At 45.3% G+C, this 16215-nt stretch overlaps 1 protein-coding gene across 6 annotated transcripts in view; it reads right to left on the reverse strand.

The window, feature by feature from the left end:
* The window catches only part of prmt3 (protein arginine methyltransferase 3), a 323649-nt gene extending 321681 nt beyond the window's left edge, over window positions 1-1968 (reverse strand). For 2 of the 6 annotated variants that reach the window (XR_011596499.1, XM_070898649.1), the window contains exon 1: window positions 1735-1967. Coding sequence is in view for 3 of the 6 variants with exons in the window: in XM_070898649.1 (XP_070754750.1) it covers window positions 1735-1750 (16 nt within the window). In the remaining 3 variants the exon portion in view is untranslated. Of the gene's footprint in view, window positions 1-1573; window positions 1596-1720 lie in introns of those variants that run through there. The other 4 variants (XM_070898645.1, XM_070898646.1, XM_070898647.1 and 1 more) reach the window with 4 other exon arrangements.
* Between the last annotated feature and the right edge of the window lie 14247 nt (window positions 1969-16215).

Here is a 16215-nt window from a genome sequence, read left to right on the forward strand (position 1 = left end):
AGCGCTAGCAAGTGGCAGGAAGTGGGGAAGACTGGGACCCCTGCCATCACTTTGCATATGGTGGGCAGGAAGGAGCGGCCAGTGCCAATCCCGGAGGGGACAGGGGAAGGGAAGTTACAATCGGGACAGTCACTTAGCAGTGGGTCTTACCGCACTCATTTTCTGCCACAAACCTACCCGATTGCTGGCTGGGTCACAGGTAGACAAACATGGAGTTGACCAAGGACCTGAAATTGTGGTCGGAGGCTTCTCGCGGGCGAATGCCTCCGATCCGCAAGAAAAGTATGCAGTATGGTGCCTCCGTATCTTCCGAATCGTGCGGTCCTGGGCCTGCAGGCGCACACCTGCATAAAGGCCCATGTATCCCAGGGGCACAGGCGGTTTGCAAGCCTCCCTGGAATCACGTGGGCCGGCCCAACCAAAAAGGAGGATTCCCATTATGCTTATGGCAATTCCATTTACGTACGGAATCTCCATAAACATAAAAAATACATTTTCACACAACCTAATTAAAAAATCATCACGTTTAAAATGAATTAAAATAAAATGTTATTAAACATTTAAAACAATAACATGTTTTGAAAAAACATTTTTAAAGCGGCCCAAATAACCTAAACTAAGTTTAAAGAAATTTGAATGTTTAAATGACTTTAAAAATTATATTTTAATATTTATTTTAACCCTTACGCTGGTAAAAGGCGGCCCTACGCCTGCTTTTCCAGGCTTAAGAGTTTTGTGGGCCTTTGCTGGGCAGTAGTTGAGCAAATAGCTCAACTGTCCGCGAGTGAATGTCCATTTCCTGCGCATTCCTACGATCGGTCAAGCTGAAACTTGACAGATTGCAAGTTCTGGGTTTTCACGCATGCGCATCTTACGACTGCTTTCATGGTCATAGGCCCCGTAAAATCCGGGCCGAAGCGTCCCATGTCTCTTTCAACTTCGTCCATAGCTAGTTCAACACCATTCATTTTGCATAGCCCCCATTCTTCACTTTGCATTTGTTGGTATTTAATTTCACCTGCCATTGCTCACCCCACTCACATTTTGTTTAGCTCATTCTGTTGTTTCTAGGCTGCCACCTTCAATTCCACTGCCCTTCCTAATTCGGTATCACCGACAAATGTAACCAATCTTACACTGAATCAAAGCTGTAAATAGAAACCCTGAACTCAAGGCACCCTACTCTTTCTCTCCCCTTCCCCTCAGTCTCTATCCCCCATCCCCATCATATTACCTCTCTTATCCACACGCACGTTTTGCCCTGAATCCCACAATTTGAGCTCAATTAATTTCTGTGGAGCCTTTTGGAGGTTTGAGTGCACAAGTAAACACAGCTCCATTTGTTTAAATGGATTGGTTATATGGATATATAAGTTGCACTCCCAACATTTCCCTGGATACTGACAAGCCATGTCGATTACCCGCACACCCTTCACCGCACGGTGTACAGACTTCAAACCAGTCGCCGTCGCTTAACGCGACGGCTTCCACAGCCAGCTAATGATCAACAGAGCAAGCCTTGCAATACTTTATCTACAGAAATAGCGTGTGTACGCGGCGGCGCTCAATGTACAATTGAAGGGTCCAGCTTCGCTGCAGTCCACACCGACCCAAACTCACAGACAGAGCGGGGAGCGCGAGTCCGGGGCCCGCTACATTGTTGCACTTCACATTGTTACTTAATGTTGCATTTCACATTCATTCTTCATTCATCGCTCACCCACGTGTGTTTACCTCTGTTTTCGGCCATGTTCAATCTGCAAGGTCCAAAAGAAACCTCTTCACTCCACCATCCACTTCCAGGTCAGTGGGACGGTTCAATTTGAGGAAATAGGAAGTATATCTGTACATATTTTTTTTAAATGAGTTCATTAAACCCTCTCTCCATTCATATCTTTTAAAATCAATGCGGGGTGTCCCAGATTAGATCTACCACTGAAATCCCTATTCAATCATAATTCATATTAGAACTGGTCTCTCATTACAATCCCTAAATCAAAGGCGCTTTTTTTTTATAGCTCCATCTAGTGCTGTCACCGAGAATTTACAATGTTTGGATAAACTGATCAAACCAAAGGGGCCGTAGCAGCAATAACATTTGTCAGGCGAGAGGTTTATCTTCAGGCAATCTCAATTTCTAAAAGAGCAATCAAATAACTCCAGTAAAAAAACACCTGAATTAATAAATATACAGATGAAGACCCCTGGTGAGAATTGTAAACAAATCCCTTTAACTGAACAAAACAAAGGCGAAGGGAAATAACAGGTAAAAATGTATTTCCAGCATTTTCTGCTTATGTTGCAAAGTTCAATTTTTAAAAAATATTTCAACTATCCCACCGCAACAAATGCAGTTAGCCCAGCCACACCGTATTTTTATCCGAGACTCCATCCCTCTTCCTGGCAACTGTCTGAGGCTGAACCAGATTGTTCGCAACTTTAGCGTCACACCCGACCCCGAGCTGAGCTTCTATCCACACATCCGCGCCATCACTGCCTAACACGCCTAAAATTGTCCAAATTCGTCCCTGCCTCAGCTCATCTGCTGCTGAAACCCTCATCCATACCTATGTTACCTCTAGATGTGACTATTCCAACGCACTCCTGGCCGACTTCCACGTTCTACCCTCCATAAACTTCAGGTCATCCAAAGCGCTGCTGTGTGTGTCCTATCTCGCCCATCACCCCTGTGCTCGCTGGCCTACATTGGCTCCCGGTTAAGCAGCGCCTCGATTTTAAAATTCTCGTCCTTGTTTTCAAATCCCTCCATGGCTTCACCCCTCCCTGTCTCTGTAATCTCCTCCAGTCCCACAACTTTATCTGTGCTCCTCTAATTTTGGCCTTTTGAGCATCCCTGATTATAATCGCTTAAACGTTGGTGACCATGCCTTCAGCTGCCAAGGCCCTAAGCTCTGAAGCTCCCTCCCTAAATCTCTTCACCTCTTTATCTCTTTTCTTCTTTTAAGACGCTCCTTATAACCTACCCCTTTAACCAAACTGCTGCCCTAATATCTCCTTTTGAGGCTCGGTGTCAAATTTGTTTCATAACGTTCCTGTAGAGCACCTTGGGATGTTTGACTACATTAAAGGCGTTATAAAAATACAAGTAATTGTTGTAGATTATCGTGAAATTATAACACTTTTGGTGCTCGCTTTATGTAAAACAGTAAGATATTTGGACTAAGTGGAAATGTTTTCAAAAGTGTTCATACAAGATTTACTGCAGATACTCTCATGGAACCAAGAAAAATCACTTGCCAACTGTTCAACCAAGACGTTATTAATGGGTAGAATCGATAAACATTTTTACAAGGGCACTGCTTTTTGTTTGGTTGTGGCGCTGTGGAATGCATACCCAGAGTTGTAATAGCAGAGACCATGTCAGCATTTAAGATTCAGAGTGAATATTGACACCACTGTGTCAGTCAATTAAGTACTTTTGGAATGTGGGGCGGGACTTGTGGTTTCATTTCTCTAGCAAGATGCAGTGAAAGAAAGACTTGCATTTATATAGCGCCTTTCACGACCACCTGACATCTCAGAGCGCTTTACAACCAACGAAGTACTTTTGGAATGTGGTCAGTGTTGTAATGTGGGAAATGCGGCAGCCAATTTGCGCACAGCAAACTCCCACAAATAGCAATGTGATAATGACCAGATAATCTGCCTTTGTTATGTTGATTCAGGGACACCAGGGGAGAACGCCCCTGCTCTTCTTCAGCTGACACACTTTAACCTTGGCCTGTGTATTCCCTCTAACCCTGGCCTGTGTAACCCCTCTTCCTCTGCTGCCCTCCCTCAGTACTGCACTGGAGTGAGTGGAGGATGGTTGCATATTACAAACTATCTGCGTAAATCAATCCCAGTCACTTAGAGCAGCGATAGTCAGGTCTGATTGATGGGGAATTATTCAATCATCTCAATTCTGGCCGGGACTTGGGTTGGATAAAGTTTTTTTAAAAAGGGAGCATGCGACGTATGAGATTAGGACGCTAGCTCATATGGAGGATAAATACCAGCACAGAATGTTTGGGCCGAACGGCTCGTTTCCATGTTGTATTTCCAGTGTAAATCTATGTAACCCAATGCAAGAGCTTTAGTATATTGTCATTATTCGATATCAAAAACAGCCAGAATATCATTTGATTTTTTGCAGTATATAGATATGGTGGAAAGATTATTTATGTAACTGATGAACAGTAAATATTACAATTCTTTCCCCAAAATCAGGAATTTGATTGGTGTTGGCTTTCAAAACATATAATCTGAAACAGCATTCAAAATGCAATAGGACTGACAATGAAGTTCAGGGTACATAAATGCTGTGCTCAAGTCTCGTATACTTTGATCATAGGACAGTAGAGGGTGCTGTTTTCAAGATTATCAGTTTTAATTGGATGTCACAGTGCATGCTTTAGATTTGAATTTTTGTTCTAATTTATAAAATGCTGACCATCTTTTAAAACAAATCAGAACATTAGCAAATGTTCTCCATGGGGTTGCCATCAAATCACCCAACATTAAATTCACCCACTGTAGCTTCTGGGTTCAAAAGGCGATCCTTAAAAAACAATAATCACCTTGGGGTGGGGGGAAATGAACAACATTAATGGTCTAAGAATGGGGTTGGTAATCTTTCTGTCCTGTTAACTCCAGCGATCGGCCCACTAACTTTCAGAGGCCGACCGCCTGGGGCAGAGCAGTGGGCTGAAGCACCAGCCTGAAACGAGCAATAATCACATTTCTATGCAAATTGGGATCCTAATGGCACAGTTAATAAGAACATAAGAAATAGGAGCAGGAGTAGGCCATACGGCCCCTCGAGCCTGTTTTTTCTTTTAATTCATTCGCGGAATGTGGGTGTCGCTGACCCAGCATTTATTGCCCATCCCTAATTGCTCTTGAGAAGGTCGTGGTGAGCCGCCTTCTTGAACCGCTGCAGTCCGTGTGGTGAAGGTACTCCCACAGTGCTGTTATGTAGGGAGTTCCAGGATTTTGACCCAGCGACAATGAAGGAACGGTGATATATTTTCAAGTCAGGATAGTGTGTGACTTGGAGGGGAACTTGGAGGTGGTGGTGTTCCCATGCACCTGCTGCCTTTGTCCTCCTAGGCAATAGAGGTCTCGGGTTTGGGTGGCGATGTCGAAGAAGCCTTGGCACGTTGCTGCAGTGCATCTTGTAGATGGTACACACTGCAGACATGGTGCACCGGTGATGGAGGGATTGAACGGTGTCAATGAAGTGGGCTGCTTTGTTCTGGATGGTGTCGAGCTTCTTGAGTGTTGTTGGAGCTGCACTCATCCAGGAAAGTGGAGAGTATTCCATCACACTCCTGCCTTGTGCCTTATAGATGGTGGAAAGGCTTTGGGGAGTCAGGAGGTGAATCACTCACCGCAGAATAACTAGCCTCTGACCTGCTCTTGTAGCCACAGTATTTATGTGGCTGATCCAGTTAGGTTTTAGGCCAATGGTGATCTCCATGATGTTGATGGTGGGGGGCTCGGCCATGGTAATGCCGTTGAATGTCAAGGAGAGGTGGTTAGACTCTCGCTTGTTGAAGATGGTCATTGCCTGGCACTTGTGTCACGCAAATGGTCCGCCATTCAAAGATCATGGCTGATCTTCTACCTCAAATCCACTTCCCCGCCCTATCCCCAGACCCCTGGATTCACTGTGTACAAAAAAGACCCCGATTGCAATTTTCAAGGACACGTGGGTGGAGCTAGTGACGCGAAAACCCCTCCCATTTATATTGGTGTTCTGATCAGGTAATAGCCAGAAACGCCTCAAAAACTGATTTTTCTTTTTTTATAGATAAAACGTGCAATAGGAGTGTTTCTCCTGGCTCCACAAAAATACTACAGGCCACTGCTGGCCCTGCCTCCTCATGTCATCGCATGTCCTTCCCTCTCTCCGGGCACCTACCTAGGGGCCAACTTTGCTGAGGTCATAGGGCAGAGAGTTGCAATAGAAGCCGCTTTGGTGACCCACAGCTCGCCTGCTAAATTAAAATGAGGCCAAGGCCTCAAAATCATGACTGCCTCTTCGCCACAGGAACAGGCAGCCTGCCAACAAGCTCCAACAGTTGGCCACTCAAAGTCAAAATAGACACCAGTATGTGTAAGATAAAACTTACCTGTATGTTGTGATAGTGTTTCAATAATGATTTTGTTTAACTGTTATATGATAAAAGTAAGTAAAATGTGTGTAAGCTTACCTAACCATGGTAAAAACTGAGAAGCAAAGCATCATGGTAAATTGAGCCATTCTTATGTTAACCATTTTTTTGTAACTGCTGAAACAAGCTTTATTTAGAAATAGAATGGTCAAGGCCAGAATATTAATCAGTAAGATAAAGGTATGCAGCATGTACCATTTCTTATAATTTTGTAAAGCCAAGCTCAGTAATGAAGTCTGTGTAAAAATTCTCAGAGGAGAAGTGAAGGAAGGGAAGATAGAGATAACATAGGTCAAAGGCAGAAGTTTGAGAATAATGTAAGGCTTCAACAGCTGCAAACTTTTACAGCATTTGAATGGGAAGAAAAGGGTATAAGAGTAGCAGTATTGAACTCTGGAAGCAGCGCGAACACCAAGGAAAACTGGAGGACTACAGTCAACAGAATACAGCAAGAGACGGCGTCACGGACACTCTGTGGGCTTTCGTTGAGGTTTCAAGGAACAGACTGTCGACTATCGCCTTGTTAAGTATTATTTCTTTGTACTGGAAGTAAACTACTCAACAAAATCTGTTGTGCTGATTTACAATATACCTGTACCGTAGGGGTTTTTCCTTCCACGGTTGCTGGTGAGCGGGCGCAACCTTCAGACTATGGTGATTTGAGTTGCTATCACCAGTGGACCTTTTCTTTTTCCTGCTTATACCCAATTACAGCTTAGTGATATGTTTGATACCACCAATATGACTGAGGCTGCTTATATCCAGTTACAGATTTTGAGGCGTCCGGACCTCAGAATTTAGGTGGATAGTGAGCTTCTCACAATAAAACACTCAGAGATGCAAAAGACAAGAAATGTTCCTGGAAAATTCAGGTAAGTCCTACTTTATTAAAACCCAGGTGAGCGTTTAAACAAGGTTACATTGCTAAAACAGCACAAAGGCTAATACAGACATGTATATTTCATACGAGCCCCCAAAGTGTGGACCAAGTGAAATACAAGGTCGACGCACTGGCTTGTTGAACCACCTTGAACTAAGAAAAGGTCTATGGGAGGAACGGACACATGGAAAGTTTTACACAAGTTTAAAATCCTTACACCCACTCTATCACCCACCCCCTCCTTTGCACCTAACTAGCCTAAGCTGACAGTTTGGAAAAGACTCCAGGATGATGCTCACAGTTTTCCTTTTGACAGGTATAGTGGGTCTCACCTTAAATCAGTGCCATGTGCAAGTCAGAGTAGGAATCGCAGGATAGCTCAAATGGGCTTGAGCAGTGGTGCAGCAGGGAGGGATTCAAATTCCTGGGGCATTGGAACCGGTCCTGGGAGAGGTGGGACCAGTACAAACCGGACGGTCTGCACCGAGGCAGGACCGGAACCAATGTCCGAGGGGGAGTGTTTGCTGGTGCTATTGGGGAGGAGTTAAACTAATATGGCAGGGGGATGGGAACCAATGCAGGGAGACAGAGGGAAACAAAAAGGAGACAAAAGCAAAAGACAGAAAGGAGATGAGTAAAATTGGAGGGCAGAGAAACCCAAGGCAAAAAACAAAAAGGGCCACTGTACAGCAAAATTCTAAAGGGTCAAAGAGTAATAAAAAGGCAAGCATGAAAGCTCGGTGTCTCAAGGAGTATTCGGAACACAGGAGAGAGCTCTGAGCTAGTTAGAATGGGTGAGAGCTCAGATGAACAGGATCCCAAGAAAGAATGCAAAAGGCAGGAGGCAACAGAGCAGAGTAGCACTAAGGTAAGTGATAACAAGGTGATAGGAAGGGACAATATGTATGACTATAAAGGGGCTGCAGGAGGGGTCAAAACTAAAAATCATGGTTTAAAAACTAGTATTAAAACACTCTAACTAAACGCACGCAGCATTCGAAATAAAGTAAATGAGTTGACGGCACAAATCATTACAAATGGGTATGATTTGGTGGCCATTACAGAAACGTGGTTACAGGGTGGCCAAGACTGGGAATTAAACATACAGGGCTATCTGACAATTCGGAAAGATAGACAGGAAGGGAAAGGAGGTGGGGTAGCTCTGTTAATAAAGGAAGATATCAGGGCAGTTGTGAGAGACGATATTGGCTCTAATGAACAAAATGTTGAATCATTGTGGGTGGAGATTAGAGATAGTAAGGAGAAAAAGTCACTGGTGGGCGTAGTTTATAGGTCCCCAAATAATAACTTCACGGTGGGGCAGGCAATAATCAAGGGAATAATGGAGGCATGTGAAAAAGGAACGGCAGTAATCATGGGGGATTTTAACCTACATATCGATTGGTCAAATCAAATCGCACGGGGTAGCCTTGAGGAATTCATAGAATGCACAAGGGATTGTTTCTTAGAACAGTATGTTACAGAATCTACAAGGGATTAAGCTATCTTAGATCTGGTCCTGTGTAATGAGACAGGAATAATAAACGATCTCCTAGTAAAAGATCCTCTCGGAATGAGTGATCACAGTATGGTTGAATTTGTAATACAGATTGAGGGTGAGGAAGTAGTGTCTCAAACGAGCGTACTATGCTTAAACAAAGGGGACTACAGTGGGATGAGGGCAGAGTTGGCTAAAGTAGACTGGAAACACAGACTAAATGGTGGCACAATTGAGGAACAGTGGAGGACTTTTAAGGAGCTCTTTCATAGTGCTCAACAAAAATATATTCCAGTGAAAAAGAAGGGCAGTAAGAGAAGGGATAACCAGCCGTGGATAACCAAGGAAATAAAGGAGAGTATCAAATTAAAAACCAATGCGTATAAGGTGGCCAAGGTTAGTGGGAAACTAGAAAATTAGGAAAATTTTAAACGACAGCAAAGAATGACTAAGAAAGCAATAAAGAAAGGAAAGATAGATTACGAAAGTAAACTTGCGCAAAACATAAAAACGGATAGTAAAAGCTTTTACAGATATATAAAATGGAAAAGAGTGACTAAAGTAAATGTTGGTCCCTTAGAAGAGTAAATGTTGGTCCCTTAGAAGATGAGAAGGAGGATTTAATAATGGGAAATGTGGAAATGGCTGAGACCTTAAACAATTATTTTGCTTCGGTCTTCACAGTGGAAGACACAAAAACCATGCCAAAAATTGCTGGTCACAGAAATGTGGGAAAGGAGGACCTTGAGACAATCACTATCACTAGGGGGGTAGTGCTCAAGGTAGACAAGTCCCCTGGTCCTGATGAAATGCATCCCAGGGTATTAAAAGAGATGGCGGAAGTTATAGCAGATGCATTCGTTATAATCTACCAAAATTCTCTCGACTCTGGGGAGGTACCAGCGGATTGGAAAGCAGCTAATGTAACGCTTCTGTTTAAAAAAGGGGGCAGACAAAAGGCAGGTAACTATAGGCCAGTTAGTTTAACATCTGTAGTGGGGAAAATGCTTGAAGCTATCATTAAGGAAGAAATAGCGGGAGATCAAGATAGGAATAGTGCAATCAAGCAGACGCAACATGGATTCATGAAGGGGAAATCATGTTTAACTAATTTATTGTAATTTTTTGAGGATATAACGAGCATGGTGGAGAGAGGTGTACCGATGGATGTGGTGTATTTAGATTTCCAAAAGGCATTCGATAAGGTGCCACACAAAAGGTTATTGCAGAAGATAAAGGTACGCGGAGTCAGAGGAAATGTATTAGCATGGATTGAGAATTGGCTGGCTAACAGAAAGCAGAGAGTCGGGATAAATGGGTCCTTTTTGGGTTGGAAATCGGTGGTTAGTGGTGTGCCACAGGGATCGGTGCTGGGACCACAACTGTTTACAATATACATAGATGACCTGGAAGAGGGGACAGAGTGTAGTGTAACAAAATTTGCAGATGACACAAAGATTAGTGGGAAAGCGGGTTGTGTAGAGGACACAGAGAGGCTGCAAAGAGATTTAGATAGGTTAAGCGAATGGGCTAAGGTTTGGCAGATGGAATACAATGTCGGAAAGTGTGAGGTCATCCACCTTGGAAAAAGAAACAGTAAAAGGGAATATTATTTGAATGGGGAGAAATTACAACATGCTGCGGTGCAGAGGGACCTGGGGGTCCTTGTGCATGAATCCCAAAAAGTTAGTTTGCAGGTGCAGCAGGTAATCATGAAGGCGAATGGGATGTTGGCCTTCATTGCGAGAGGGATGGAGTACAAAAGCAGGGAGGTCCTGCTGCAACTGTATAGGGTATTGGTGAGGCCGCACCTGGAGTACTGCGTGCAGTTTTGGTCACCTTACTTAAGGAAGGATATACTAGCTTTGGAGGGGGTACAGATATGATTCACTCGGCTGATTCCGGAGATGAGGGGGTTACCTTATGATGATAGATTGAGTAGACTGGGTCTTTACTCGTTAGAGTTCAGAAGGATGAGGGGTGATCTTATAGAAACATTTAAAATCATGAAAGGGATAGACAAGATAGAGGCAGAGAGGTTGTTTCCACTGGTCGGGAAAACTAGAACTAGGGGGCACAGCCTCAAAATACGGGGGAGCCAATTTAAAACCGAGTTGAGAGGGAATTTCTTCTCCCAGAGGGTTGTGAATCTGTGGAATTCTCTGCCCAAGGAAGCAGTTGAGGCTAGCTCATTGAATGTATTCAAATCACAGATAGATAGATTTTTAACCAATGAGGGAATTAAGGGTTATGGGGAGCGGGCGGGTAAGTGGAGCTGAGTCCACAGCTAGATCAGCCATGATCTTGTTGAATGGCGGAGCAGGCTCGAGGGGCTAGATGGCCTACTCCTGTTCCTAATTCTTATGTTCTTATGTAAATCGGGCTTCTCCAGTCGTCCTCGGAGGTTTTATCTGCTGCGAGGCTGAGTCCCTCTCTCTTCCTTCGAGGTGTCATCGGGTCTCTGTCTCTGTCTGCGTGTGTCTCCTTCCGAGTGTGTGTCCTTCTTGTGTGCGTTCCATCTCCGCCTGTGTGTCCTTCTTGCTCTTGCCTTTATATCTGGTTCGGTTCCGGCCCCTTTTGCGCCCAAACTGAATCAATGTCTTATTGTTTGAGTCGAGGTGGGGATGAGGTGTTAAATGTAAAGCATTGTTTCTTGTGCACCTCGCTGCCTAATCATCTGGCTGGCTATTGTGTCAGGGTCTGGATGTACTGAGGTGTGAGGCTTTCCTATTGTCTTTATGTACATGGGTAATGGGCTGGTAATAGTCCCATCTCCTTGATTAGATCAGGTAAGCTGTTCTTTACAAAATGGGCCGCGTATTCCCCATTGGTCGACGATTTCCCTGCTTCTGGCCTGGCTCGATTCACTGATTGGCCGGCCCAGGATGCACCTTCCCGGGATTGGCTGGCTTCTCAGCCTGCCTGTGACCCTCGAAATCACAAAGTGTCTGGCCACAGACATCCTTCCCAGCCTACCTTTCTTCCTGTGGCTTGCCTTGGCCAAAGTTCGATTAGAGGATGATCCCATGCTCTGTTTCCTTGTTGCCAGGTGCCCTTTTTTTTTTATAGTGAAGCACTGGATTTTCGACCCTTACAGTACCCAGCATGGTCTGTTGTGGTCACGGACAGGTCTCTTGTATCAGATCTCACAGATCTTACATATGTCTTGTTTAAAACAGTGCAAGACAAACAGAGGACTAAAAATTCAGTTGCCCACGAAAATAGGCACAGGGATCGTGATGCGCACTCAACCTACTCATAGTAATGCAGGCAGCACGCAAACTTTGTGCTGCCTGCTAATTATAATGATTGAGGCATGCAGCCCAGCACTGAGCACACTGCTGAGTGGTGGCACACCTCAGCAGGAAGTCCAAGTTCGTGCGAGGCGAGCACTAATTAAATAATAAAAACAGAAAATGCTGGAAATCTCAGCGGGTCAGGCAGCATCTGTGGAGAGAAACAGAGTTAACGTTTTGGGTCTGTGACCCTTCATCAGAACGGGAAAAGTTGGAGATGTAACAGATTCTTAAGGAAGTGCAGGGGCAGTGAAAGGGGGAGGGGAGGAGAGAACAAAGGGGGAGGTCTGTGATAGGGTGGAAAAGGGATGATGGGCAAAAATGAGATGGTAATGGAACAAGTTAAGAAACAAAAGATGAATCTAGATGGGGTGTGAATGGCGGAATCATCACCAGCTGTCACAGGAAAGAGAAACAATGAGGATTTGTAAAAAATAAAAAGAGGAAAGGGAAAAAATATGGGCAGAGGTTATGGTCTGGAATTGTTGAACTCGATGTTGAATCCAGAAGGCTGCAAAGTGCCTAAATGAAAGATGAGGTGCTGTTCCACGAACTTGCGTTGAGCTTCATTGGAACAGTGTAGGAGGCCGAGGACGTAGAGGTCAGAGTGGGAGTGGGAGTGCAGTGGAGAATTAAAGTGACAGGTGTCTGGAAGCTCAGGTCATGCTTATGGACTGAATGAAAGTCTTCTGCAAAGTGGTCACCCAATCTGCATTTGGTCTCCCCACTGCAGAGGAGACCACATCGTGAGCAACAAATACAGTATACTAAATTGAAAGAAGTACAAGTAAATTGTCATTAAACCTGTTGAGAAGGGTGGAGCTGTTGTTGATTGGCAAACCGACCTCTATCTTGCAGAGGCTGATCGCCAACTCTGACACCTGCTCCTACATCCTTCTGGACCATGACCCCACTACCAAACATCAAGCCATCATTTCCCAGACCGTCACTGGCCTCATCGCCTCTGGAGATCTTCCCTCCAAAGCCACCAACCTCATGGTTCCCCAATCCCGCTTCTACCTCCTTCCCAAGATCCACAAACAGGACTGCCCCAGTAGACCCGTCATTTCAGCCTGCTCTTGCCCTATGGAACTGATTTCTTCCTATCTCAACTCTTTTTTTACTCCCCTTGTCCAGTCTCTTCCCACCTACATCCGCAACTCCTCCGACACCCTCCGACACTTTAACAGTTTCGTTTCCTGGCCCCAACCATCTCCTTTTCACCATGGACGTCCAATCCCTCTACACTTCCATCCCCCACCAGGATGGCCTGAGGGCGTCCACTTCTTCCTCGAGCAGAGGCCCAACCAGACCCCATCCACCACCATCCTCCTCTGCCTGGCTACCTTGTTCTCACATTGAACTTCTGCTTTGACTCCACTCATTTCCTCAAAATGAGAGGTGTTGCTATGGGAACCCGCATGGGTCCGAGCTATGCCTGCCTTTTTGTGAGATATGTGGAACATTCTTTGTTCCAGTCCTACTCGGGTCCCCTACCTCACCTCTTTTTACAATACATTGATGACAATATCGACACTGTTTCCTGCTCTTGTCCTGAACTAAATGTTTCATTCACTTTGCATCCAATTTCCACCCTTCCCTCACCTTAACATGGTCCATCTCCAACTCTTCCCTACCTCAACATCTGTGTCTCTTTTTCTGGGGGTAGTCCATTGACAAACATTCATTATAAGCCCACTGACTCCCACAGCCATCTTGACTACACTACCTCCCATCCTGCATCCTGTAAGGACTCCATTCCATTCCTCCAGTTTCTCCGTCTCCATCGTATCTGTTTTGACAATGCCACCTTTCACACTTGGGCCTCGGGCATGTCTTCCTTTTTCCTCAACCGAGGACTCCCCTTCACTGTGGTTAACATGGCCGTTGACTATGTCCGTTCTATTTCCCGCACTTCTGCTCTCATCCCTTCCCCTCCCTCCCAGAACCACGACAGAGTTCTCCTTGTCCTCACCTTTCACCCCACCAGCCTCCGCCATTTCCGCCACTTCCAGCGGGACCCACCACCAATCACATCTTTCCCTCCCCTCCCCGCATTCTGATGGGAATGCTCCCTCTGCGACACCCTGGTCCACTCCATAATCGCCCCCTCCCCTTCCCAGCGCAGGACATACAGCACTTGCTCCTTTACCTCCTTCCTTCCCATGTCCAGGGCCCCAAACACTCCGTCCAAGTAATTTGCTTTTATATTAGCACCAATTAAAGCTCGCCTCCAGTGCTTAAAGCCAGCCTGCATCTTTTAAAGGGGATTCTGCCTGCAGCAGGTACTGGGAGGAGGAGTGTGCGACCTAGAGGAAGAGTGAAGGAGGCGCAACATGGCAGATAGGGCTCCCAAATGATCTGATGCAGCTCATTGAGGCCTTGGTGCAGGAGGTGGACGTGAGGAGAGAGGTCCTGTATCCACAGGGAGCAAGGAGGCCGTCCAGACAAACTGAGAGAAGGCAATACGGGCAATCAATGCCAGCAGTGTAGACCCGAAGACCTGGATGCAGTGCCGCAAGAAGTTTAATGACCTGACACGAGTGGTCATAGAAACATAGAAAATAGGTGCAGGAGCAGGCCATTCAGCCCTTCTAGCCTGCACCGCCATTCAATGAGTTCATGGCTGAACATGAAACTTCAGTACCCCCTTCCTGCTTTCTCGCCATACCCCTTGATCCCCCGAGTAGTAAGGACTTCATCTAACTCCCTTTTGAATATATTTAGTGAATTGGCCCCAACCACTTTCTGTGGCAGAGAATTCCACAGGTTCACCACTCTGGGTGAAGAAGTCTCTCCTCATCTCGGTCCTAAATGGCTTACCCCTTATCCTTAGACTGTGACCCCTGGTTCTGGACTTCCCCAACATTGGGAACAATCTTCCTGCATCTAACCTGTCTAAACCCGTCAGGATTTTAAACGTTTCTATGAGGTCCCCTCTCATTCTTCTGAACTCCAGTGAATACAAACCCAGTTGATCCAGTCTTTCTTGATAGGTCAGTCCCACCATCCCAGGAATCAGTCTGGTGAATCTTCGCTGCATTCCCTCAATAGCAAGAATGTCCTTCCTCAAGTTAGACCACCAAAATTGTACACAATACTCCAGGTGTGGCCTCACCAAGGCCCTGTACAACTGTAGCAACACCTCCCTGCCCCTGTACTCAAATCCCCTCGCTATGAAGGCTAACATGCCATTTGCTTTCTTAACCGCCTGCTGTACCTGCATGCCAACCTTCAATGACTGATGTACCATGACACCCAGGTCTCGTTGCACCTTCCCTTTTCCTAATCTGTCACCATTCAGATAATAGTCTGTGTCTCTGTTTTTACCACCAAAGTGGATAACCTCACATTTATCCACATTATACTTCATCTGCCATGCATTTGCCCACTCACCTAACCTATCCAAGTCACTCTGCAGCCTCATAGCATCCTCCTCGCAGCTCACACTGCCACCCAACTTAGTGTCATCCGCAAATTTGGAGATACTACATTAATCCCCTCGTCTAAATCATTAATGTACAATGTAAACAGCTGGGGCTCCAGCACAGAACCTTGCGGTACCCCACTAGTCACTGCCTGCCATTCTGAAAAGTCTCCATTTACTCCTACTCTTTGCTTCCTGTCTGACAACCAGTTCTCAATCCATGTCAGCACACTACCCCCAATCCCATGTGCTTTAACTTTGCACATTAATCTCTTGTGTGGGACCTTATCGAAAGCCTTCTGAAAGTCCAAATATACCACATCAACTGGTTCTCCTTTGTCCACTTTACTGGAAACATCCTCAAAAAATTCCAGAAGATTTGTCAAACATGATTTCCCCTTCACAAATCCATGCTGACTTGGACCCATCATGTCACCATTTTCCAAATGCGCTGCTATGACATCCTTAATAATTGATTCCATCATTTTACCCACTACTAAGGTCAGGCTGACCGGTCTATAATTCCGTTTTCTCTCTCCCTCCTTTTTTAAAAAGTGGGGTTACATTGGCTACCCTCCACTCGATAGGAACTGATCCAGAGTCAATGGAATGTTGGAAAATGACTGTCAATGCATCCGCTATTTCCAAGGCCACCTCCTTAAGTACTCTGGGATGCAGTCCATCAGGCCCTGGGGATTTATCGGCCTTCAATCCCATCAATTTCCCGACTAATAAAGATCTCCCGGTCAGTGAATTCATTTTGAAATGCCATATCCTTACAACTGAACCACGAGGCTCACACACTGCTCAATTCACCATCCCCCACAAACCCACTTACCAACAATCTCTATCAACCATGACTCATACCTCACATTCACAGCTTCACCCAACCCTCACACTTAGCACTCCTGGAAGCTTCACACCCACATCTCACA

The sequence above is a fragment of the Pristiophorus japonicus genome, chromosome 14 (genome assembly GCF_044704955.1).
Source record: "Pristiophorus japonicus isolate sPriJap1 chromosome 14, sPriJap1.hap1, whole genome shotgun sequence".
Lineage (NCBI taxonomy): Eukaryota > Metazoa > Chordata > Chondrichthyes > Pristiophoridae > Pristiophorus > Pristiophorus japonicus.